Here is a 25,377-nt window from a genome sequence, read left to right as displayed (position 1 = left end):
AAGCATATTCCAGTTATGTCATATTCATAAGCATATTTCCATAAAGCATATGGAGTGCAACATCACACCCTTAACTTGGTAAAGTTTAAGAATTAGCTTGTGTGCTTATCTTTTTATTTCTTTGTAACTAATTCTGATTATTCTGCCTTACCACTTATAATTACTTAAAATCTATTTTTCTCTAGTTAATAGAGACAAATTCAGACTTTCAACAGAATGCAGTGAGATAGCTGCTCTGCTGCACATGAAATCCTGACCCATAATCAGGTAATCTACGAATGGTTTAGCACCAGGATCCTCATGAACATGTGATGCACTATGGGTGAGAGGTGGTTCTCTTCTGTCCACACTCCAGTCCTGAAACTAACAGCTCTCTGCAGAATGCTCTGCACCCTCAGAAAGGGTGGTCTGCTATCCAGGGCTTACCAAGGCTCCATGTTACTGATGTATCTTTGTGTTTAGGGGGAATTCTGATTTAGAGGGTGTGACGGGTCTGGTACCCCAGCACCCCCTGGTGGCGGGGGCGAGCTGGAGCCTAGCGCCCGCCACTCCCTTGTTCTTCGGCCTGCCCCTGGTAACCGGCGTATTACGGCCTACTGGCCAGAGGTCACATAAACACCCCCTCTCCGGAGCGGGGTAGCGCGGCCTAGCGGCCGGAGTCCAACAAGCCCCCTCTCCGGAGCGGGGTAGCGCGGCCTGGCGGCCGGAGTCCAACAAGCCCCCTCTCCGGAGCGGGGTAGCGCGGCCTGGCGGCCGGAGTCCAACAAGCCCCCTCTCCGGAGCGGGGTAGCGCAGCCTGGCGGCCGGAGTCCAACAAGCCCCCTCTCCGGAGCGGGGTAGCGCGGCCTGGCGGCCGGAGTCCAACAAGCCCCCTCTCCGGAGCGGGGTAGCGCGGCCTGGCGGCCGGAGTCCAACAAGCCCCCTCTCCGGAGCGGAGCGGGGTAGCGCGGCCTGGCGGCCGGAGTCCAACAAGCCCCCTCTCCGGAGCGGGGTAGCGCGGCCTGGCGGCCGGAGTCCAACAAGCCCCCTCTCCGGAGCGGGGTAGCGCGGCCTGGCGGCCGGAGTCCAACAAGCCCCCTCTCCGGAGCGGGGTAGCGCGGCCTGGCGGCCGGAGTCCAACAACCCCCTCTCCGGAGCAGGGTAGCGCGGCCTAGCGGCCAGAGTCCATAGACATCCCTTCCTCCGCTCGGCAGGGATCCGCCCGCAACACGCCGAGCGGTACTGCAGCTTTAAGGCTATCAGCCTCGACAGTCCCCTGGGTCACTTCCTACCCTGTCTAGCCGGACGTCGGCGTTGTGGGAGCGGTTCCCCCGTAGGTCCCTCCCAGCAGGCGCCCACCCCCCCTGGGGTCTCCGGTACGGCCTCTGCTCGGCTGACGCCCTGGTCCAGGCGTGCTGGCTCTCCTTCTGCAGGAGCTGACGGTCTGCGTCCTTCTCCCCCGGCGGTCAGCCCCAACTGAGCAGACCTGCAGGCTTTTATACCGGTCTGCCAGTTGGAGCACGCCCAGCAGAGCTTCCTGGGCGTGGCTTCCTCTGCTATCAAAGCAGGGTTAACCCCTGCTGTACCATTGCGGGGCTGTCCCGCCCTGTCACAGCGGGGTTCAGTCATAATCTCATCGATGGTAGCTTGCCCCACTAGCTCTTCAGCCAAGCACACACACCAAATGCCATGAGACAGGTTAGTTTTAGCCTACTGATGATGTGTCATTGTAATAGTAATCCTGCTTTGTACAAGAGGAACCTGGGAGGCAGGAGAAGTGAAGCAGCGATGGCGTGCTCGGGGAGGAGGTGGAGCAGGGGTGAACTGCTTCACTTCTCCCGCCTCCCAGGCTTGCGACGCCAATCAGTTTAGGGTTAAGTGGGAGGTGGGAGAAGTGAAGCAGCGACGGCGTGCTCGGGGTGGAGGTGGAGCAGGGGTGAGCTAGGGCGGGGAGGGGTGCCTTAGGGTGGGGAGCTGCTGCGGGGGGGGGGGCTTTCTGATTGAACAGTCTAGTTGCTTGTCCTTGCCTGTAGTTCAACATCCCTTTTTTACTAAAAAAAATTCGGCTTATGAACGAGTATATACGTTACAATATTATCAGTCTGTGACTGAACAATTAAAAAAATTGACAGGGGCCAAACAGGTCACCTATGATGGTTTCCCCACCGGTGTGAGAAGGAATGGCATAAGATAAATGACAAGCTATTATCACATCTTGGGATGTTGAACTACAAGCAAGGATAAGCAACTAGACTGTTCAATCAGAAAGCCCTGCTGTACTCACAGATATCATCAACATCTTTGCCAGCATAGGGAAGGGTGCTGGCCACCCAGCTGATGCCAAGCTTGATGGTACTCCAAGGCGACATGCAGAAATCTCCTAACAACTATACCCCTTAATTCATGACTGTGTTGACTGAACATGGCAAACTGGGTTGGATGGGCCATCTGGAGTATGGCACTCTCCAAATAACCTGAAAAAGAAACCCTAGGCGAAACTTCCACCTTGCGCCCTCCCCCGTCCCCGAGCCCCTGCCCTGAGGTGCCTCCCCCCCTCTGCCGTGAGACGCCCCCCCCGCAGCAGCTCCCCACCCTGAGGCACCCCTCCCCGCCCTAGCGGGGTCGATGTCACTGTTTGTTTTGAATATAGGGAGAAAGCATTCATGAACGCAGTGGCAGAGAAAGCACCGTATATACTTGATCATAAGCTGGTTTGTTTATAAGCCGACCCCTCAAGAGGGATAAGTAAAAATGGAAATTTTTATAACCTGTTCATAAGCCGACCCTATAATTCAGGGGTCAGCAAACTTTGGCTCCCGGGCCATCAGGATAAGCTGCTGGTGGTCTGAGACAGTTTGTTTACCTCAAGCGTCCACAGGCACAGAGGTAAACCTAAGTAAACAAAGTGTCCTGGCGCGCCAGCTGCTTACCCTGACGGGTCGGGACAGCAACTGGTGGGGAAATTTTTTTGGGTGGAGAAGCTGAGGCTCAGGGGAGTAACCCCTGTGACCACTCCCTACATGACCCCACCCCTAGCCCAGGACCCCCACACTCTCCCCAGACTCTCCCCATCCCTTCCCACCTTATCTGGGGAGGGCCAGGGGAAGATGTCTCTGACCTGGCTGTAGCTGCTCCGGCAGGCTGGGCAGCGCGGCCGCAGCCTGCTCCGGCGGTCCAGACCGGGTGACGCAGCCGCAGCATGTTCCAGCAGGCTGGGCCAGGTGGTGTGGCTGCAGTGTGTTCCGGCGCCCAGGCGGCACGGCCAAAGCCTGCTCTGGGGGGTGGGGCCGAGTGGCACGGCTGCAGCCTGCCAGCCCCAGAGCTGCAGCTGCTTTGGAGGCTGGAGGAAGAGCAGCGTGGCCAGAAGTGGAGAGACTCTGGCCCCCCCCTTCCCTTCTGTCTCTGCTGGCTGTGCTGCGTCTCCTTGCTCCCTCCGTTGGGGGGACAGGCTGTGTCCCACCTCTCTCTCTCTATACCCATTCATAAGCCTACCCCCATATGGGCTGTTCCATCTTTTGCAAATAAAGATCTGTTTTTCTCAGTTCGTCATCATCAGTGTGTAGTTTTGGTTCCTGATATACAACTCACTCAAGTTTCCTTGCCTCTTTTACCAAAATCTCACACATTTTATTATGCCTCCTTATGCAGGCATGTTGGACTGCTGGGTATTGTCCCAAAATGTGAGATAACGATTCATATTTAGCAGAACAATGTGTCAAGATCCCAACACATGCAGTCAGGACCAAGGGTCAGAGCGGGGGCAAATTTGAGGCAGAGTAGCGTAGAAGTGCACAGTCAGATTCCAGGCCAGGGTCGATACCAAGGGTCAGAGTCCAAGTCAGGTGTCTGAGTCAAAAGGCAAAGTCCAAATCAAGCTAAGGTTGAAGCCAGGCATTCAGGAGTTGATCAAGGAATGGTCCTGGCATCTACAGGACACTTCCAGGACTGCCCGTTAGGTTTGCATAGGGTGAGGAGCCAGATAGAGGCTGTGGGGCTGCAGCCTGTCAGACCCCTTGAGGTGGGACGTTCCATGGTTTGTGTCCATAGCAGGTCTTGGGCTGTGGAGTGCAGGCTCATTACAGCTGCTGCTAGGTGGCAGCATGGAGATACTAACTGCCTAGCAGCTCTGTAGGCCTGGTTTCTAGACCCTCACACCATTATGCAGTGTCTGTGCCTCACTAAGGGATTGTCTTTGCCATGCCTTAGGTATTCCTGGGTGGAATACACATTCATTCTCAACTTTAAGGCTGTTGGGAACTGGCGCTCCGAAACACATAAAGGTAATAATTGGAGATATACCAATCTCCTAGAACTGGAAGGGACCTTGAAAGGTCATCAAGTCCAGCCCCCTGCCTTCACTAGCAGGACCAATTTTTGCCCCAGATCCTTAAGTGGCTGCCTCAAGGATTGAACTCACAACCCTGGGTTTAGCAGGCCAACGCTCAAACCACTGAGCTATCTCTCCTGATCCAATCATAGCTGACTGGATCGTTATGAAGTGTTTGACCCAGCTTCCTTAGTGTGGTAGTTCTTTCCATTAGAGAAGTCTGCATCTGTCCAGCTACAAGGGATTGGGTACTTGACCCTGGGAGCCAGCATCTCCTACTCATTGAATGGTAAAGGACACTATATGGTATTCTGATATTGTCAAAGAACAGAACTTGGTCTGTTATCGGAGGTGCTGCCTTTTCATTCCCACATGCTGCCAGCCACAGTCTGCTGAACTCCTCCTCAATATACTAACCAATGCAATGCTCAGAAATGTCTCATCTTTGGAACATGCAATTCTCTATGCAATCACCCTGCCTGAATAGCTGGGATGAGGCTAGAGAGTCTCATCACTCCCAGACCTCCATCCCTGGATCTGGCACAAATGCAGGTGTTGGCTAGTGGAAGAAGCCACTCCTTAATGGCCCTCCTCATGCTGTTATTGAGGGAAGCTAATGGAGGTCTCTTACAATCGGTATGGATCTGCCAGATAGATAACCTGAGGGACAGTGAAGCCATTCAGCATGTCAGCTTTTGTAAAGGCTTGAAATGGATCCTATCAATTTTCTCCAGCCAGGTGTCAAGTTTATCAGACAGTGCAGCTTTGAAGAATTCACTTCATAGATCAACCTTCACACCAACATATTTCTCAGACTCGCCTGGTATTATCATATTCAGCCCATCTGTACCTATGTTCCAGGCTGCACAGTTGTTGACAGTGTATGAGTTATGATTTGGGCTCAGGAAGAATCTGTGGCATTTTCTAGCTTGCACCTTCAGGCTGGATAGCCTGAAAAAGGACTCCAGAACGTCAATGATCCCATTCATGCCTTCCCACAAGTCACTGAGCAAGACCAAATCATCGGCAAAGGCGAGAGCTGTCACTTTCTGTGCCCCATACGAGAATCCTCTACCAGACTTTTCTAGCACTGGTATCAGAGGATCAAGAGCTAGGATCATTAGCAGTGGTAACATGGGGTTCCCTTGTTTGACCCTGACTTTGATAGCAATGGGGAGGTGTGAGCTCCTTCCCCACTTCTATAAGAGTATGGATGTTCCTATAGGAATCATTAATGGTGTTCACCATGTGCTGGTACAAGACGCTCCCCACAGCACCCAGAGATGTGATAATGGATTGAATTCCTTGGCTATATCTATAAATATGACTTCCTGGGGCTTTTTGTCCTTATTTGCCTGCTTCACTATGATGTGAAGAACATTCAGGTTTTCTGAGCAGCCAGGTGCCACAATAAATCCTTGTGTTTCTCATTTAATGGGCACACTTTAGCCAACCTGTTTTCAACATTCTGGAAAAGCCACAGCAAATGATGATAAGAGGCCTTCAGTTCGCTATATCCTTGAGCTCCTCTTGGTCCATCATTTTTGGGATCAGTAGCGACAGACATTCCTTAATACCATTAGGACCTGTAATCAGCCATTTGTTGAATAGCCTCTCCAACGTATCTCTGTTAGGGTCCACATGGACAAGATCTTTCAAACTGATACCATCAGGACCTGGAGCCATTCTTCTCTTTTATGTTCTTAATACTTCCTTAGATGATATTAGGATGTTAAATGCCAAATTATCAGCCCTGACATGAGATCTAAACTGCCCAACCCATCAAAGGGCATTTTGATCTCCCACTTATCCCTGTACACATGGTGGGTATATTTGCATGGGACTTGGCTCTGGAGGTGTTCAATGCCATCAAGGATGACAGAGGCAAGTTTACACCTTCTCATTGTCATGTAGCTGTTGGTACCTCAGTTAAGTACCTCTTTTAGCTGCTCTTTTTCTCATCCAAGATTTCGCCTTTCCCCCCATGTTGGTCTTGGCTTTCTTTTTGATCTCTTTTCCAGCTTTGTCTCTTTCATTAGGAAGGAGGAGAGAACTCCAATGGAAGTTGTTTCAACTAGAGGCTGACATTATGTCTCCTTCAACCCATGCACTAAGGCTGTAAGTCTCAAAGTCCTCATGACCGTAATCCTTCAGGCCTTTCTTAATTTTGAGCCTCATTGTGGTTTGGGGCTCATCAGCTCTGACTTCCAGATAACAAATGGTGGCTCCACGTCCTGGCTAAGAGGTCTCCGAGTCCTCGTTGGTCAGACCAAGCATCTCCTTTTGTCACCAATTTACTTAGCAGATTTGGTGATCAATTCTTTTGCAATGAGTTTATTAATATACTCTGGCCCAAGTATATATTGCCAAAATTGGTAAGGAGTAACTCTTCCTGGGCCATCTAATAACTCTTGTGTTTTCCACACAATGAGTTGTATTTAGGTTGACTGGGTTGGATTCATTCTGTGTTGTGTACCACTGTGCCAGCTGGGTTAGTCTCTTGTGTTGAGAGATACCTGATCTGGTGCCACACTGTCTGGCACACACTTCACATACCCAGTCATCAGCTGGGTCCTGTGATGTCAATCTCATACACTTGGGGATTTAGATCCATTTTCTTACACAGGGAACATTGAAACTCCACATTCTTCCCACCGTGGTTGCATTTAAGATGAATATTCAGAGCTGCTGGTTTTCCAGTATGATCCCCACAAAAGGGACATTTTTGCTACCCGGACATGCCAGGACATGCCAGGACATGCCGGATTGCTACCAGGAAACTACCGGATTGCTACCAGGAAACTTCACCAGAATCTTTCCCTGCACCCTGTTCTCGCTCTCTCCTTCTGTCACCTTGACAGTGGACACACTGGAATTCACAATGGTGTTACCATCAATTCTGTCTGCCAGGCTTGCGGAGCCTTCATATCTCCTTCCTTCTCACTGGAAGGAGTTGTTGCAACACCAGGTTCGGGAGATGTGCTGGGTCCCACAGACTCCTCAAACACTGAATTATTGTTCTGCATGTAGGCAACCAGGAAGAACTTCATGACCTTGGTCTGTGCTGCAGTATTGGTATTACTGACTGCACCATCAGCATTGAGTGTCTATGAGGTACCCAGAAAGGGATACTCCTCACCTTTGATAATTACAGGGCTAGTAGTCTGGGCAATAGAATAGGCAAAAGAATCTGGTTTTACCTGTGCAATGGCCTACCTTAATACATGTAGTAGCTGTTCAGTTAAAACAGGGACAGCCTTGTCTATTCTAGTTGGGCAATTGCACAACCCTTTAAGCAGATGATTGTATGCAATCATCCCTGGCACTCATTGTGGCCACGCCCTCCTAAGCAATGCATCTGGCTGTGTAGGCAGGAGGAGGATGCCTGTTCCTGGCTTGATCATTACAGGATCAGTTTCCACGCTGCAGTGACATCCACACAAAGTCTGTGCTGAGATTCAAAATCCCCACATTGCTCAAAGCATGGATAGAATGAATGGTGTTCCTTGTCTGGGAAGAGGAAACTCAGAGCACAACTACATGGCATGAACCCGGACAAAGGCAATGAATCTGAGTGAAATGTTCACAAGCCTCATCTTCATTCTCTGCTCTGTGATTGCACCTCTTCTCACAGGTAAATGGCCAAAATTCCCAAAGGTGACACGAGTTAGAATAACAAGTACTTTTGGGGGAGGGGTGTCAAGTATCTTTTCTCGCTTTTTAACATTTATTGTATTCAAATTACGAGATTCAATCCAGTTTGTAAAAGATTAAGAACAGGCGATCTTGAGTTAGAAATCTTTGCCTGAGCTAACCCTGGAATAATCAGATTAAAAAGGGAATTTGTAAACAAATTATAGAAAGGGACTATCAAATTCAAAGGAGGATTTCAATTTTGGGACAAGGTGGATAACGTGTGTCTAGGATGTTTTGGTAGTATTTTCATTGGTCAATGAAAAAACACCATTGTGAATTTTTCATTGACATCTAAAAGGGTGACCCTGCAAGCCCACTTTGGACCAGACTGCCTTAATGATGGTTCTGTCTAGGTCACAGCTGCAGGCTCAGAGCGCAAGTTTAAGAAGTTTTGGTTACTAACATGTAAGCCTGACCTGAAAGGTGAAGCACAAAGCTGTAGATATCTTGGGGGACTGAAAGTGTTTTACTGCCTGCTCTTCCGTGTTCCTTATGCTGGGGCCAAGACAGCTCCCATCAAAGAAAGTCAGTGAGAATCAGTCCCTTAACATCAGTGGTGGTTGGAGCTCTGCTTCAAATCATGTATTCCACAACTCTTTAATCCCTCTAGGTAGGATCCTCGCATAGTGCCTGTCAGCTCAGATTCATAGACTCTCATAGGTCTGGACTGGAAGGGACCTTGAAAGGTCATCTAGTCCAGTTCCCTACATGCATGGCAGGATTAAGTATTCATTGGGTTCTGTGTTTCATAAGTCTGTAGGCTCTGCTTCTGAATCATGTTGTATCTTGCCCAGCTCCTTCCTGCTGCATGCAGCTCTCAGGGGTGGCTAATAGTTTTGCATGAGCCAGGAACAGACTTTCCCTGGATTCTTTCATTACACAAAGTGCAGTTCTCATTTTTCCATAAAGGGGGAAAGGGAAAATGTTGACCCCATTTTAGTGATATGATTTAATGTTTAAAAAAAATGTCCTCCACACTCGCTGAATGTGGAATGGGGAAGAATATGACAATTGTTTTTAAAGTATGACAAAACTGGCCAAATTTTGAAAAATTGCTAAAAAATCATTTTTCATTTTCCTGTGCACGAGGAGCAGAGATGTTGACCACAATCCTTGTCTAGAGTTTTAGGAAACCTGTTAGATCTTCCTATTCCTTTTCTCTGTCTCTAAATTGTCTTCTAAAGCAGTGGCTCTCAACCTTTCCAGACTACTGTACCTCTTTCAGGAATCTGATTTGTCTTGCATAACCCCAAGTTTCACCTCACTTAAAAATTACTTGCTTACAAAATCCGACATAAAAGTACAAGCACACTATCACTGAAAAATTGCTTACTTTCTCATTTATACCATATATATTATAAAATAAGTCATTTGGAGTATCAATATTGTACTTACATTTCAGTGTATAGTATATAGAGCAGTATAGACAAGTCATTGTCTGTATGAAATTTTAGTTTGTACTGACTTTGCTAGTGCTTTTTATGTAGCCTGTTGTAAAACTAGGCAAATATCTAGATGAGTTGATGTGTCCCCTGGAAGACCTCTGCGTACCCCCAGGGGTACATACAGTTCCCATGGCTGAAAACAACTGTCTTAAACAACCACTTCTTGGAGCAGCTAGTAGTGGAGCACTCAAGGGGAAGCTATTCTTGACATAGTGACTCAACTATAGTTACTTTTTAACAATCTCCTGCATGTTATTTAGGACTAAGCAACAGTGAAAAGAATGTAATTACGTTCTACATCTAAGGGGAAGATACCAAAATTTAGCCCAGAGACACTGACTTTTATGAAGGGGAACTTCCCAGAAATGAGGAGGCTTGTCAAAAAGAGTGTAAAGTGAAAAGGGAAGAAATTAAAATCCTTACACTTGGCATGGAGTCTACTTAATTCTATCACAGAGATTCCCAAGGGCAATGCAAACCTCTAAATAGGGGAAAGGAACAGAAGGCAAGAAATGAACCAGAAGGGCAAGATTAATGGATTTTAAGGCCAGAAGGGCCCACTAGATTATCTAGTCCGATCTTCCGCATAACTAGAGCCCTACCAAACTCACGGCCATAAAAAACATGTAATGGACCATGAAATCTGTTCTCCTCCTCCTCCCCCCCTTGTGAAATCTGGTCTTTAGTATGCTTTTACCCTATATAATACAGATTTCACTGGGGAGACTGGCGTTCCTCAAATTGGGGGTCCTGACCCAAAAGAGAATTGTGTGGGGGGGTGTCACAGGGTTATTTTAGGGGGGTCGTGGCATTGCCACCCTTACTTCTGCGCTGCCTTCAGAGTTCGGCAGCCGGAGAGTCGCAGCTGTTGGCTGGGCACCCAGTTCTGAAGACAGTGTCCTGCCAGCAGCAGCACAGAAGTAAGGGTGGCACTACCATACCATGCCATCTTTACTTCTGTGCTGCTGCCTTCAGTGCTGGGTGGCCGGAGAGTGGCGGCTGCTGACTGAGGGCCCAGCTCTGCAGGCAGCAGCACAGAAGTAAGGGTGGCAATACCATACCATGCCATCCTTACTTCTGCGTTGCTGCTGACTGCAGCTCTGCCTTCGGAGCTGGGCTCCTGGCCAGCAGCTGCCACTCTCCAGCTGCCCAGCTCTGAAGGCAGCGCCGCCACCAGCAGCAGCACAGAAGTAAGGGTAGCAGTACTGCAACCCCCTCCCTACAATAACCTTGCAACCACCCCACAACTCCTTTTTGGGTCAGGACTCTTACAATTACAACACTGTGAAATTTCAGATTTAAATAGCTGAAATCATGAAATTTATGATTTTTAAAATCCTATGACTGTGAAATTGACCAAAATGGACTGTGAATTTGGTAGGGCCCTATGCATAACACAGGCCCGTTCCCCCTGCACTGAATCCAATGACTGGCTAAAGCATATCTTCCAAAAAAGCATCAGATCTCGATGTAAAGACATTAAGAGATGAAGACTCCACCTGGGTTAGTTTGTTCCCATGGTTAATCACCCTTACTGCTAACATTTGTTCCTGATGTCTAATTTGAATGTATCTGGCTTTAACTTTCAGCCATTGACTCTTGTTCTGCTTCCCCCTCCCTTAGATTAAAGAGCCCCTTATCACCTGACATTGTCTCCCCATGGAGGTACAGCATAATAAAGCTCCGTAAGTCTCTCATGATCAGGCCTTTTCTTCAGTCCTTGAATAATTTTTGTCTCTCGCTTCTGCACCCTCTCCAGTTTTTCAACGTTCTTTCCCAAATCTAGACTACAGAACTGTATGCAGCAGTCCAGCATCGCTCTCCCCAGTTCTGTATAAGCGGTAACATCTCACAGACTATGGGCCAGAAGGGACCATCATGATCACCTTCCTCCTCCTATTCACCACTCCCCTATTTATGATGGCTTTAGCATCTCCTTTCTCCCATGGTTAATCACAGGGTTTCCTCGTTGTTTTTGATTAGGTATCTGTGGCAGAGGGGTGGCTGGAGGTGCTTATTAATAATTGTTGGTTTGGGTATTTAACAAACATTGAATTATGTATCCTGTGTATTGAGTGTATGTTCCTGCCACAACCTGGGGAATGACTCTGAGACCCCACAAGATGACAGAGAGCTACACGGTGGCCTTTAAGCATTTGATAGGTGTCTCTTATGATTCCTGGTAATTCAGTTGAGGAAATCTCTTTCTTGCGCTTCTCTGTCATGCTGGCTACACAGTTGTGCCTCTGGCTTCAAACTATGGGAAAGTCTACACTACCATGCGACATTAGTGTATCTCCACCAATGCAGCTGCACCGCTGTAGTGCATCTGGTGAAGACATGCTATGCTGATGGGCGAGCACTCGCCCGTTGGCATAATTACTCCACCTCCGTGAGAGGTGGAAGCTATGGGCTTGGCTACACTTGTGAGTTAGAATGCATTAAAGCAGCGCTGGGCACCCTAACTCATGACGCATCCACACTGGTAATCCATCTCCACAAGAAGTATAATGCTTGCTGCGCCTCGGCTGGAGAGCCGCGGTGCCAGTGTGGATGTCCTGGTCTATTAATGCACTCTGATCGGCCTCCAGAAGTGTCCCACAATGCCTGTTCTAGCCACTCTGGTCATCACTTTGAACTCTACTGCCCTGCCCTCAGGTGACCAACCATCAGATCTGCCCTTTAAATTCCCTGGGAATTTTGAAAATCCCCTTCCTGTTTGCTCAGCAAGGCGTGTAGTGCTCTCAGCACATCTTTCCAGGTGACCATGCCTCCATGCGCCAGGTGATTCCCAGTATGAAGCAATGGCGAGGTGCTGGACCTCATCAGTGTTTGAGGGGAGGAAGCTGTCCAGTCCCAGCTGCACTCCAGCCATAGGAATTACGATACCTATGGGCAGATATTAAGGGACATGATGGAAAGGGACCACGACTGGGACGCAGTGCAGGGTTAAAGGGAAGGAGCTGCAGAATGCCTACTGCAAAGCATGCAAGGCAAACTGCCACTCCAGTGCTGTCCCCGTGACCAGCTGTTTCTACAAAGAGCTGGACGTGATACTTGGGGACGACCTCACCTCCACTCCGAAGACCACCATGGACACTTCAGAGCCCAGTTCAATGAGGCAGGAGGAGGAAAGCAGAAGTGAAGGTGCTGAGGAGGAGGGGACAGCCCGGAATCCCTAGATGCATGCAGCCAGGAGCTGTTTTCAAGCCAGGAGGAAGAGAGCCAGTCGCAGCGGACGGTGTTTGGGGAAGAACAAACACCAGAGGAGGTGCCCAGTAAGCAGCTTTTATTTTGGGAAGGAAGTTGTTCAGTGCAGGCTCTTGGGGTGAAGAGGGTTAGGGCTGCATGCATGCCAAGATTTGGAATAGGGCATTGATGTGCTCTCTCACATCGTGTAATCGACCTCAGTGATCTCGTCAAAGGTCTCATGCAAAAGCTGGGCAATCCACTTGTGCAGATTCTTTGGCAGAGCTACTGTGCTCCTTGTCCCAGTAAGGCTAATATGTCTGCGCCACTGTGCCATGAGGGGCGGGGGGACCATTGCTACACACATGCAAGCCACATAAGGGCCAGGGCAGAAGCCGCATTGTAGTAGAAGACCCTCCCTTGCTTCCCAGGTCACCCTCAGCAGCGAGGTATCTTCCAGGACAAACTCATCCTGTGGAAAATGTGGGGACAGTGTTCAGTATAGGGGCCCCTTGCAGCTGTTGGCTCTCCCCAAGGCACAGAAAGCCAGAGGACAGTACGGCCCTGAAACAATCAGTCCCCCTTGCCCCTGTGCTTACTCATCATTTCAGGGCTCTTGTGGGTTATGCGCACTCACTTTGGGATAGGCACTTTCTGCTATTGCGTGAACTGTGCTTGTCTTTAAGTTTGGCTGAATCATTGCTCTGTCTGGTGTGAAAAATGCTGCTATGTTAAGTGTTGCATTTTGGCTTTACAGCTGCAACCTTGAGATCCCAGCCATTCTTGTTATGAACAGCCGAAAGGCTGCGAAGAATCATGAAGCGTCCACTAAGAAGCAAAGAGGACATGCTGCATGAAGTCATGCAGCAGTCCCTTAGTGAAAATCAAAAAGTGCAGGAGTGGCGGGAGAGTGAAAGGAGGCTCTGCCAGCAGAATGCGGATTGCCAGCACCAAAGTACGGAGCGGCTGCTAAGCATCTTGGAGCGCCAAGCAGACTCAATACAGGAGCTCGTAGCAATGCAGGCAGAGCACTTCCATGCCCGCCCCCCTCAGCCCAAAACTCTTTCCCTTGTGCCCCTATGTCACCGACAACCCACTTTCCCCAACATCCGGGTTCTTATCGCCACCAGCTTCCTTCAACACCTGTAGCTTCACCACCCAGCCCTCCAAACTATGACCCTTACCCAATGCACTCAACCCTCATCACCATGCATTTTAGCCAGCCTGAAGTGCATCACTCATTGCACGGCACTCCAGGCAGGAAGGCTGAGTATGATAACAGGACATATGCAAATCTGTGATTGTCCCATTCCCCATCACACCCCCTTCCCTTATCCCACACAGCACAGATGTGTCATGACCTTTCTGTTTCTCAAGCAGTTGTGTTTCTTTTCAATAAATGAATTTCCTTTTCAATAAATGAATTTTTTGGCTTTGAAAACATTATTATTGCTGTAGCCCAGGAAAGCAACAGGCACTGCAAGTCAGTGCATCATACATAGCAAACACAGATTCCTACTAACATTGGAACCACAGCACTTCACTCCCGTGCAGGGCACCAAACGTTACTGGTGGCTTTCAGCCGCAAATTGCTCCCTCAAGGCATCCCTAATCTTGCAGCCCTGTGCTGGGCCCCTCTAATAGCCCTGCTCTCTGGCTGTTCAAATTCAGCGTCCAGGTCTTGAACCTCTGAGGTCCATACCTGAGTGAATCTTTCACCCTTCCCTTCACAAATGTTATGAAGGGTACAGCATGTGGATATAACCGTGGGGATGTTGTCATCGGCCAGGTCCAGCTTCCCATACAGACAGCGCCAGCAGCCCTTTAAACGGACAAAAGCACACTCCACAATCTCTGCACCGACTCAACCTGTTGTTGAACCACTCCTTGCTGCTGTCAAGGCTCCCTTGTAGGGTTTCATGAGCCACAGGGTAAAGGGTAAGCAGGGTCTCCAAGGATCACAATGGGCATTTCGACTTCCCCTACGGTGATCTTCTGGTCTGGGAAGAAAATCTCAGTTTTCAGCTTCCTGAACAAGCCTGTGTTCCGAAAGATGCATGTGTCATGCACTTTTCTGAACCAGCCTGAGTTAATGTCAATCAAATGCCCGCGGTGATCTATAAGCGCCTGGAGAACCATAGAAAAATACCCCTTCCAATTTATGTACTCGGAGCTTAGGTGGGCTGGTGCCAGAATTGGAATATGCGTCCCATCTATCACCCCTCCGCAGTTAGGGAAACCCATTTGTGCAAAGCCAGCCACAATGGCATGCATGTTATCCAGAGTCACGGTTCGTCTGAGCAGGATGCAATTAATGGCCCTACAAACTTGCACCAATATGATTCCAACGGTCGACTTTCCCACTCCAAACTGGTTAGCGACCGATCGGTAGCTGTCTGGAGTTGCCAGCTTCCAGATTGCAATAGTCACCCACTTCTCCACCGTCAGGGCAGCTCTCAATCTCATGTCCTTGCGCCGCATGGTGGGGGTGAGCTCATCACACAGTCCCATGAAAGCGGCTTTTCTCATCCGAAAAGTTTGCAGCCACTGCTCATCATCCCAGACTTGCATGATGATGTGATCCCACCAATCAGTGCTTGTTTCTTGAGCCAAAAGCTGCGTTCCACTGTGGTGAGCATGTCCGTGAATGCCACAAGCAATCTCATGTTGTATGCGTTATGCGAGTCGACATCATCGTCGGACTTCTCACTGTCAGTTTGTAGCTTAAGGAGTAACTCGATTGCAATTTGTGACGTGCTGGTGAGACCCATCAGCATATTCCTCAGCAGTTCAGGATCCATTCCCACAGACCGAAAGGGAAGACAGAGCGCGCAGTACAAAAAACGTTGAAAGATGGCGCCAAATGCGGACGGAAGCACAGGGACTGCTGGGATGCGAAGTAATGCATCATGGGGCATTGGCACAGGACCAAGAATGCTCCACCCACCCCTGCCCCCTTCCCACAAGCCACAGCGCCAGAATGGGAAGAGGTGCTCTGTAGGATAGCTGTCCATAATGCACTGCTCCCAATTCCACTGCAATTGCCGCAAATGTAGCCACGCCAGTGCACTTGCAGCTGACAGTGTGAACACATGGCAGCGCTTTCCCTGCTGTGGTCTCCGAGGGCTGGTTTAACTCACAGCACTCTACATCTGCAAGTGTAGCCAAGCCTTATGTCAGCGGGAGAGCATCTCCCACCGACATAGCACAGTGTGGACACCGCTTTAAGTTAATGTAACTTACATCTCTCGGCGGGTTGTAGTTTTCACACCCCTGAGCAACATACATTATATTGACTTAAGTGGTAGTGTAGTCCAGCCGTATGCTTTATACTTCCCTATTTCCACCTCTAGCTTACAGTCACTGATCTGGTCAGAATGTGCCATAGATTTGTATACAACACAGGTGTCTGCAAAAGCAATCATTCTGCGCAGATCACTGAAGCAGTCCAATTTATTGCTGTTTTTGACGTGCTCTTCCCAGGGACTCATTTTTTTAGTGTTTTTAGGTGTTAGGTAATATCTTGAGCATTTTTTGGTTTTGCCCAATTCACTGCACAATGCTGATTTATTTCCTGAGCAGCCTCCACTCTCTGCACTGAATGGGACAGGAGTCCTGTGGAAAGAAATAGTAGGTGATCATGTAATTAGAAACCATCACAATGCATAAGCACAAAGGGTCCCAATTAAGTTTGCATGAGGAAAGGTGAGTCTGGCATTTTCTAACCTTTAACTTTACAACCAGAATAGCTTTATTTCTACATATGTTTTCTGTACTTAGACTCCTAGCTAAAAAGAGAAAAGAGATAGAAGCAAATTCTGCTGTATGTAGCTGTGACCCCCCTGTCTGTCCTATGGAATTGAACCCTACACTTCTAACACGGCAGCACAGACCTGGAGCACTTGAGCTAAAGGATTGATTACAGCAGCTATTGTCCTTGGTGAGCCAGCTACTTGAGAAGGGTGTGTTGCATACTGAAACAATGAGTTACATCAACACTAGTAACCCTGTTTTTCAGAGAGCATAGTTGAGCACTTGGATTTGGCAGGGTTTTTCTGGGAGTCAATCTAGCTCAAAATTTGGCCTCTTCCTAGCTTGTGTTATCTCTCAGTTGGGTAGAAGGGCTTGCTCAATAGCCAGGTTTGTAAGAAGCCCACAATTATTACCACCACCTGGAAAAGGGAAGACTCAAACTTAGAATTTGGTGTTTTTTTTAATACCACACAGCTCTCAGCTGCAGGGTACTTGACAATATAGGTGGATGATCCATTGTGCCTTTGTTTGGTCCAGAGCAGTTGGGTGTGGCAAGCTGAAGTAAGGTGCCAAGGAAGTGCCAATAGAATGCTTGTGGGTTTTGGCAGCAAACCAGGAACAATGTGTACTGAGGAAAACACATATCGTAAATGATTCCCAAATCATAACATCTTCCTGGCCCCAGGACTATCCCTTTACCAAATTTCAAAGACCTGCTGTAAGCCAAATTATTATAATGGAAATGACTGGCAACCTAATGATAGAATTCATAACTACTCTTTACATAAAAAACCCTACATTAAAAGAACGTTAAGGTTGCAAAGTCAAGGACTCAAAAATTAGAAAATGCCAGACTGAAAGACGCTGGAGCACTTACCTGCACCTGATTCAGTCCCTGAGCAGCATCCATCCTGTGCTGCTGAATGAGACAGAGCTAGTGTGGAAAAAATAGTATGTGCTGATGTAATTAGAGACTGTATCGTAATGCAGACACATAAGGGAGCCAAACTAAAATCATATGGTTAAACTAACACTGTCATTTCCTGATTTTTGAGTGCTTGACTTTGCAACCTTAACATTCATTGAACACCGTTTTGTATATCATTTCCTAAATTATTTTAAGAAGCAAACTGAAAAACAAATCCCATCATACAGAAATTCAGGGCTCATCATTTAGATCCACTGCACAGTTCTCTGCCTTTTGAGCTAATGGGGTAACTCAGTGGTTCTCAAACTTTTGTACTGGTGACCCCTTTCACACAGCAAGCCTCTGAGTGTGCCCCCCCCTTATGAATTAAAAACTCTCTTTTTTAATATTTAACACTATTATAACTGCTGGAGTGAAGCGTGGTTTGGGGTGAAGGCTGACAGCTCACGACCCCTCATGTGATAACCCTGTGACCCCCTGAGGGTCACGACCCCCAGTTTGAGAACCCCTGGGGTAACTAGTAGCAGCAGCAGACTATTGTTCTCTGTGTAGACCAGCTACTACAGAGGGTTTTACAACTAGTTTCTGACAGAAAAGGAGTGTTGCTTCATTTACCTTATTTGTTCAAGCCCAGTTATGAGAGGAGTTTGCTCCAGTGGATTAGGTATTGAATGATAATTGAGACGACCTCTATCCCACACATGCTTTTTCTGTTAGTGCTTTTCGGAATTGCAGTTAAATATTCTTAGGCAAGTAAATATCATCTATCTCAGTTGATTTATTCACACCAGTTTGAACAAGTACATCAGAACCAGAAGCTTTATTTTGTGTCTATTGAATTAAATCTTGCAGAATTGTAATAAAAATGTGTCATCCTAGTCTCAGATCTTGTAATCCACCCTCCCAATGGCAGTAATTGTAATTAAAAACTAACATTTTACTTGTCTATTAAAAAAAGTTACTTGCTAAGGGCAAACAGACTTTTACATTTCCAAGACTGATTTAATTAGTTATATAAAACTCTGTGAAGTACAGTAAGAATGAGAAACTTCTGTGTGTCACTGTAGCTAACCCTTGTTTTCAACTATCCAACTTATAACAAGGAGTAGTGGTGCAAAGCATCAGTGTCCTCTAGGCTCCTCTCTGAAGAGCAAAGTTGAAATTCTCTTCCTTCCTTCCAGATTATTTCAGGAGATCCCAAGTAGATGGCTTGGTCTGTTCTGATTCATTCAGGTTAGGCAGAGAAGACAGTTGTTTTCCATTAGCTTCACCATGTCGAGTGAGGATCCTGCCTACCCACTCCTGAGGAGTATGCATCCCAGGGCCCCATCGGATGTGATTCAGGATCTTGGATCTGGAAATTGAACCCCCAAGTGCCACTAGGGAAGGATGGTAAAGTTGTTGATGATGCAGAAAAGGCAGAAATGTTCAGTAAATATTTCTGTTCTGTATTTGGAAAAAGCACAATGCCATATTCACAGAGTACAGAGACAATTAAATACTTGACATTCCAGCAGTAACTGCAGAGGTTGTTAAACAGCAACCGCTTAAGTCAGACATTTAAAAATCAGCTTGAACCCAGAAGTTTTAAAAGAATTGACCAAGGAGCCCTCTGAACCATTGATATTGCTTTTTAACAAATCTTGGACATTGAGAAAGTTCCAGCAGACTGGAAAAAAGCTAATGCTGTGCCAGTATTTTAAAAAGGGTAAACAGTGACCCAGATAAGTAGGCCAGTGGGCCTGATGTCAGCCCCAGATAAAACCATGGAAGGTCTGATACAAGACTTAGTTAATAAAGAATTAACATATGGTTAATCCTATTCAACAGATTTGTATGGGAAATACGTCTTGTTAAACAAACTTGACATTGGTTTGCGATGAGGTTGATAAAGGTGTTATTGACATGATATAACTAGACCTACCTATGTAAGATGTTTGACTTAGTACCACATGACATCTTGATTAAAATATTATCACTGATCAAAATCAATGTAGCCCACGTTAAATAGATTAAAGTGTCCAACTAACAGGTCTCCAAAAATAATGTAAAGGGGAAGTTATCAACAAATAGGGGCAGTGAGGGTCTATACGAATCTGTTCTTGGCTCAATGGTATTCAATATTATCACTGATCTGGGAGGAAATATAAAATGATTGGTGAAGTTTGCAGATCACACAAAACTTGGTGGAGTGGCAAATAATGAAGGGGACAGATCAGTTATATAGTACAATCTAGACTGCATGGTAAAATGGGCTCACTTGAATAACATGCATTAATACATATGCAAGGTCATATGTCTGGGACCCAAAAACATAGGTCACAGGACAGGGGACTGTACCCTAGAAAACAGAGACTCTTAAAAGGATCAGGGATTCTGGTGGAATCTGACTGAACATTATCTCCCACGATGTGATGGCAAAGAAAGCTAAAATAATCCTCGGGTAGATAAACAGGGTACTATTGATTAGGAGCAGGGAGATGGTGCTACCACTTGTGATGATGGTGTATATAAACCCTGCATCAACTGAGAAGGGGTTAACTAAAGCCTGAGAGGTCTGTTTGCCCTCCCCCTGTTGTTATACCTGGAGGATGTGTCAGGCTCAGGGAGGAGTTGGAGTTCAGAGCAGGTGGGAGGAGGAGACCCAGGTGGTCTGGAATGCCCTCTCTGTGGGAAGGGTCTGCTAGAAGCCAGGCTGAGGGAGAAGTGTGGGAAAGCTACAGGAGTGCAGCTAGCTCCTGAGGTGGGCCATGGGAAAAGGGCAAGGCCAGGGAGGCCGCCCTTTGGCTCAGCATTCAGTAGAAGAGCAGAGAACTAGAGATGGACCAAAAGCTCAAGTCTGAGGTGTGCAGAAGTTACTTAGTTTGTATTTTTGTCTGGTTTTCGAGTTCTGGCGGGAAGCTCCAGGGGGAAGCCCTGCAAGCCACCGCTTTGGAAGAAGAATAAGGCAAAAGAGAAGCCCAGGGTGGGTGGAAGATGTGTTGATTGACAGTATTCTGACAGACACTCTTTGTTTGGAACATCAGTGAAAGAGACCGAGCCATAGGAAGGCTGGCCTAGTGGTCACAGCTACAGTAGTTGGTGACCAGGGATTGGCGGAATCACTAGAGCTGGGTTCTTTTGTTAGTGTTACAGAGCATTGCTGGTGCTGCACAGTTGTTAATACTGCTAATGCTGCTATTCTTGGAGCTCCGGTGTTAGCTGCTCTCACAGAGAGTGCAGCATGTTTAACATCAGGGTCTGCTGAATCTTCAGAAAGAAAGACCACAGGCTCAGTTTGCTGGTGAAGGTGCTCGGCCAGGTTTATTGTCTGCAAAGCACAATACTAGTGCCCTGTCCAATGAGTTACAGGGATACTAACACATGTACGCCCCAGGGCTCCGGCTGTGGCTGGGAGCCCCAGGGCCTTTAAATCACCCCCGAGCTACCAGCTGCAGAGGTGGCTGGGAGCCCAGGGCTCTGGCCGCCGCTGCCGCTACCGCAGCATGGCTCCGGGCCCTTTAAATCACCGACGGAGACCTGCTGCTGCTACCCTGGGGCTCTGGCAGCCGGGCTTGGGCGGCAATTTAACGGGCCCTGCTGCCTGAGCCCCGGGGTAGCGGCAGCAGGGCTCCCATGGGGATTTAAAGGGCCAGGGACTCCGGCCACTGCGGGGAGCCTCGGGCCCTTTAAATTGCCAGCCTGGGGAAGCTGGTCCGGACCGGCTTACTTTCACCTCTGCCCTTATACCTTGTACCTGCTAGTTTGAACGAAACATCCTCATCCATTATCCTGTCATTCCCCTCCTTATCTTATGAGGGGTCAGTGTGTTCCTGTGCTACCTCTTGGGAATTTGTTTACATGGTTACTTGAGAACTCTGAGTGTTGTTGTACTGTCCTCACCGGTCAGGAATGTGCTTACTTGGTTAGCCAATAGCTGGTGTGTTACTATTCTGCCAAAGCCAGGCCTAACTCTGGTTCATAGCCTTTGGTTCACACTGTTATGTTTAGGGCTCCAGCAAGGCCAATAGATTCAATAAGTAAAAGTCAGGGTCTGAGTCAGGCTGGGACCAGAGACGAGAGGTAGTACCAGGCTGGAATCAGGGGACAGGAATCGGGGTCAGAGTCAAGCCATAGTTGAAGACCCAAGATCAGAAGTGGTACCAGGCTGGAATCAGGAGGCAAGAGTAAGGCTGGGATCGGAGACCAGAGATCAGGACACAGGGTGAGGTCTGGTGTTGCAGCAGACCAGAAGTCTGTGTGATGGCCTAAAAAACTTCCTGGGCCACTCTGGAGGGTTAAATAGGGTGCTTGGCTAATCAGAGGACCTCAGGGTACTGTTGTCACTCTAGGTCCCTTTGGCACTATGTCCTACAGCACCTACTCCCCAGAGTGCTCCCTGGTTGAAGGGCTACATGGTGGCACTGTGGGAATATCCACTATCCCAAGGTCTCAGAATTCTAGTCCGTGGATCCTGGCAATCAATACCTGGAGAGGACCTATAATGTGAGCTGGCCAGAGGGCCAAGTCATCATCATTCCACATGCCTGACACCCAGAGGAGGACAGTGGGGCAGAGCTGCTGAACTGCCATCTCATGCTATGAGGGAGTGGTGAGACAACAGTAAGACCCTGCATATGGCACACACGGGATCATGCCTGGAACACTGCATGCAGGTCCCATGTCCATATTTGAAAAATTGGAAGAGGTTCAGAAAAGAGCTATAGTACTTTGAAGTTTGGAAAACCTCCCTCCCAGTGAGAGGCTTAAGACGCGTTGCCTATTAAGGTTCTCCAAGAGATGATTAAGGGGAAGATATCTGATACTAGAGGGATCTTTAATCTAGCAGAAAAAGGCAGGCCAAGACCCAACGGCTGGAAGGTGAAGCCAAACAAATTCAGACTGGAAATAAGGCAGCAAGGGGAATTAATCATTGGAACAACTTACCGAGGGACATAATGGGCTCTCCATCACTTGGAGTTGCTCATTCTAGATTGGATGCCTTTCTAAAAGGTCCAGTTTTATCCACTATTTTATTGACCTCTTCAAACAACTCTAACGTAGCGAAGAAGCATGATTTCCTTTACACAAGTCATGCTGGTCTGAGTCCCTGTCATATTACAAACAGCTAGGTACTTTATCATTCTATCTTCAATTATAATTTCAACCTATATGCTAATTTTTAAAGTCCTTCAGAGCTCGAGTGGCAGTGCTGAAGTGAAATGATGAAGCATGTTGGGAAGCTTCATCGTTGAAGCATGTCCTTCCAAGCTGTGTTATTCATTTAGCAAATGGTCACAACTACTTGTTTCTCTCTCTTTGGTGGAATCCTAGACGAAGAAGCCCTGCTGCCAGCTCCTCAGAATATCTCTATCCTGTCCACCAACATGAAGCACTTCCTGACCTGGAGTCCAGTGACGGTCCCTGGAGAAACTGTGAGATACTCCGTTGAGTTTCAGGGGTAACTCGCCTGTTTTTAATCCCCTCTCTGGATGCTAGTTAGACAAAAGCCCTGGATCCCCTGCACATGGCATACATAGGTCTATGCACACTGATGCGGGAGAAATGTTACAGTCCCATCAATAATAATGTAGAAGTGGGAAAATGTCGTTGGCCTCAAGAGGAGCCTGCCTGCAGCCCAGGCCTTTATCATTAATTGTGTGTTATTTGAATCACAGCAGTGCCCACTATGGGCTAGGCGCTTTCCACACCACTGTGGAGACAAAGTCTCTGCCCCAAAGAGCTCACAATCTAGGAAGACAGGCAACAGACAAAGAGGGGGAGGGAACAGAGAAACATACAAGTGAATTTTTTTCCTGGACAATAGATTATTTTGGGAAATATATAGGAGGGTTCTGAAGAAAGAAAGTCAGTAGAATATTCAGTCACCTTGCTAAAAAGAATCTGTAATGCTAAAAACATCTGCATAGTCACTGGGGCTGCATCACTGAGTTCATTCACTCCAGCTTTCTCATTCACTCCAAGAAGGGGTTTTCTCAAACAACTTCACACATCTCTCTCACAGATACACCCATATTGCTTCCATCCACTCCCATTATGCCAGCCTCAGGGGTCCTTTCTGATGGCAAACAGTCTCAGGTTGTGTGGTAGGAGGGTTGGGCATCTGATTCCATCCGAGTTTGTCTGCACTTGAATTTTTAGTGTAACAAATATTAATTCGTAATATTGTGAATTCTATTGTAGACAGGGCACAAACATTTGTTCCTAGTTGTGTTTTTAACCCTAATCCGCATGACTAGTTACAAACATAAGAGTGGTGATAGTGGGTAAGGCCAATGTCCATCTAGCCCAGTATCCTGTCTTCCTACAGTGGCCAATGCCAGATGCTTCAAAGAGAATGAACAGAACCGGGCAATCATCAAGTGATTCATCCTCAGCAATCATCAAGTGTCCATTAGTGTCCTGTCTGCACTAGAATTTGTGATCATGTAAAATAAAACATGACTAAAAATTCAAGCTTAGACATGTCCCCCAGGGTGAAATTCCCCCTGCACATGGCCTGCGAGCCATTTAAACTCCGCTTAAGTTCTCAAATGTGCCTTGTGCTTGTGGCTGTATGCTCTCCCTCTGCAAATGGTGGATGTCACCCTACATGCGCTTCTGGTAACAAAGAAGACAAACCTGGAGTAGATTTTTGTACCCAGGTGAAGCTGATGCCTGGTAGAGTCCTTAAAGGATATGGGATGGTTAAGGGGAGGGGATAGAGGTGTGTTATTTTATCCTGTGTTGCCTTTGTGCTTTTCTTTGCTTTCCCCAGGGAGTATGAAAGAGATTATGCCAATGAGATCTGGATACCCATCAGCGAGTGTTCGCTCATCATTGTGACTCAGTGCAACGTCACAGAGGACATCTCTGCCACCGTGCCCTATAACCTACGCGTGAGAGCAAACCTAGGTTCTAGGGGTTCAGAGTGGAGCACACTAAAAGTTCTCTTCAATCGCATAACGAGTAAGTTCTCTGCCTCCTCCTAACAGTTACATCACCACCTGGGATAAGCAACATAAAATGTGCTCATTTAAAAAAAAAAAATGTTTTCACTGATGTTGAAACAGCAGATCAATTCACACTGTAAGTACAGGGAATAAATAGTAAGTTGCAGTTCTGTTAGTGAGTATTTGCATATTAATTTCTCATTACTCATACATAAAATAGACACTTTATTTACTAGTGATACTTCAATTCACTTTTAATTCTTAAAATCAGTTCATGTCAATAAATGTTATTTTAAAATTAAATTCCTTAAAAAAGTAATAATCTTAGAATCATAGAAATGTAGGACTGGACAGGACCTCGATAGGTCATCTTGTCCTGTCCCCTTCACTGATACAGGCCTAGACCATCTCTGACAGGTGTTTGTCAAACCTGGTCTTAAAAACCCTTACTGTCAGGAAGTTTTACCTAATGTCCAACTTAAATCTCCCTTGCTGCTATTTTCACCCATTACTTCTTGTCCTGTTCTCAGTGGTTAAGGAGAACAGTTTATCACCCTTCGCTTTATAACATATGACATAAGTCATATGTACTCGACTTATGTCCACCCTCAGTCTTCTCTTCTCCAGACTACCCAAACCCAATTTTTTCAATCTTTCCTTGTAGATCATGTTTTCTAGACCTTTAATCTTTTTTTTTGGGAGGGGGGGAGGGAGAGAGGAGGTTGTTTTTTGTTTTGTTTTGTTCTCCTCTGGACTTCCTGCAATTTGTCCACATCTTTCCCAAAGTGCGGTGCCAAGAACTGGACACAGTACTCCAGCTGAGGCCTTATTGGTGCTGAGTAGAGTGGAAGAATTACTTCTCATATTTTTTTCACTATACTCCTGCTAATACATCCCAGAATGATGTCCATTTTATTTGCAACAGTATTACATTGTTGGTGCATGTTTAGTTTGTGATCCACTGTAATCCCTGATCCTTCTTTGCAATACTCCTTCCTAGGCAGTCATTTCCTATTTTGTATTTGTGCAATTGATTATTCCTTCCTATGTGTATGTGATGGGGCGTACCATGCTGGAGGCCTCGCGGTCCTACCCCACCATGCCCTAGGAAAGGAGCGGTGAAGGTGG

At 47.2% G+C, this 25,377-nt stretch overlaps 1 protein-coding gene across 6 annotated transcripts in view; it reads left to right on the top strand.

Moving 5' to 3' along the window:
* Window positions 1-25,377, top strand: part of IL20RB (interleukin 20 receptor subunit beta) — a 39,530-nt gene that overhangs the window by 1,060 nt on the left and 13,093 nt on the right. For 4 of the 6 annotated variants that reach the window (XM_044979716.1, XM_044979718.1, XM_044979715.1 and 1 more), the window contains 2 exons: window positions 22,631-22,757; window positions 24,075-24,265. In XM_044979716.1, coding sequence (XP_044835651.1) covers window positions 22,684-22,757; window positions 24,075-24,265 — 265 coding nt within the window. In that variant the 5' untranslated portion in view covers window positions 22,631-22,683. Of the gene's footprint in view, window positions 1-7,804; window positions 7,941-22,630; window positions 22,758-24,074; window positions 24,266-25,377 lie in introns of those variants that run through there. The other 2 variants (XM_044979713.1, XM_044979714.1) reach the window with 2 other exon arrangements.

This window comes from Mauremys mutica, chromosome 11 (genome assembly GCF_020497125.1).
Source record: "Mauremys mutica isolate MM-2020 ecotype Southern chromosome 11, ASM2049712v1, whole genome shotgun sequence".
NCBI classification, from domain to species: Eukaryota; Metazoa; Chordata; order Testudines; family Geoemydidae; genus Mauremys; species Mauremys mutica.
This window is presented reverse-complemented; position numbering and strand designations above follow the sequence as displayed.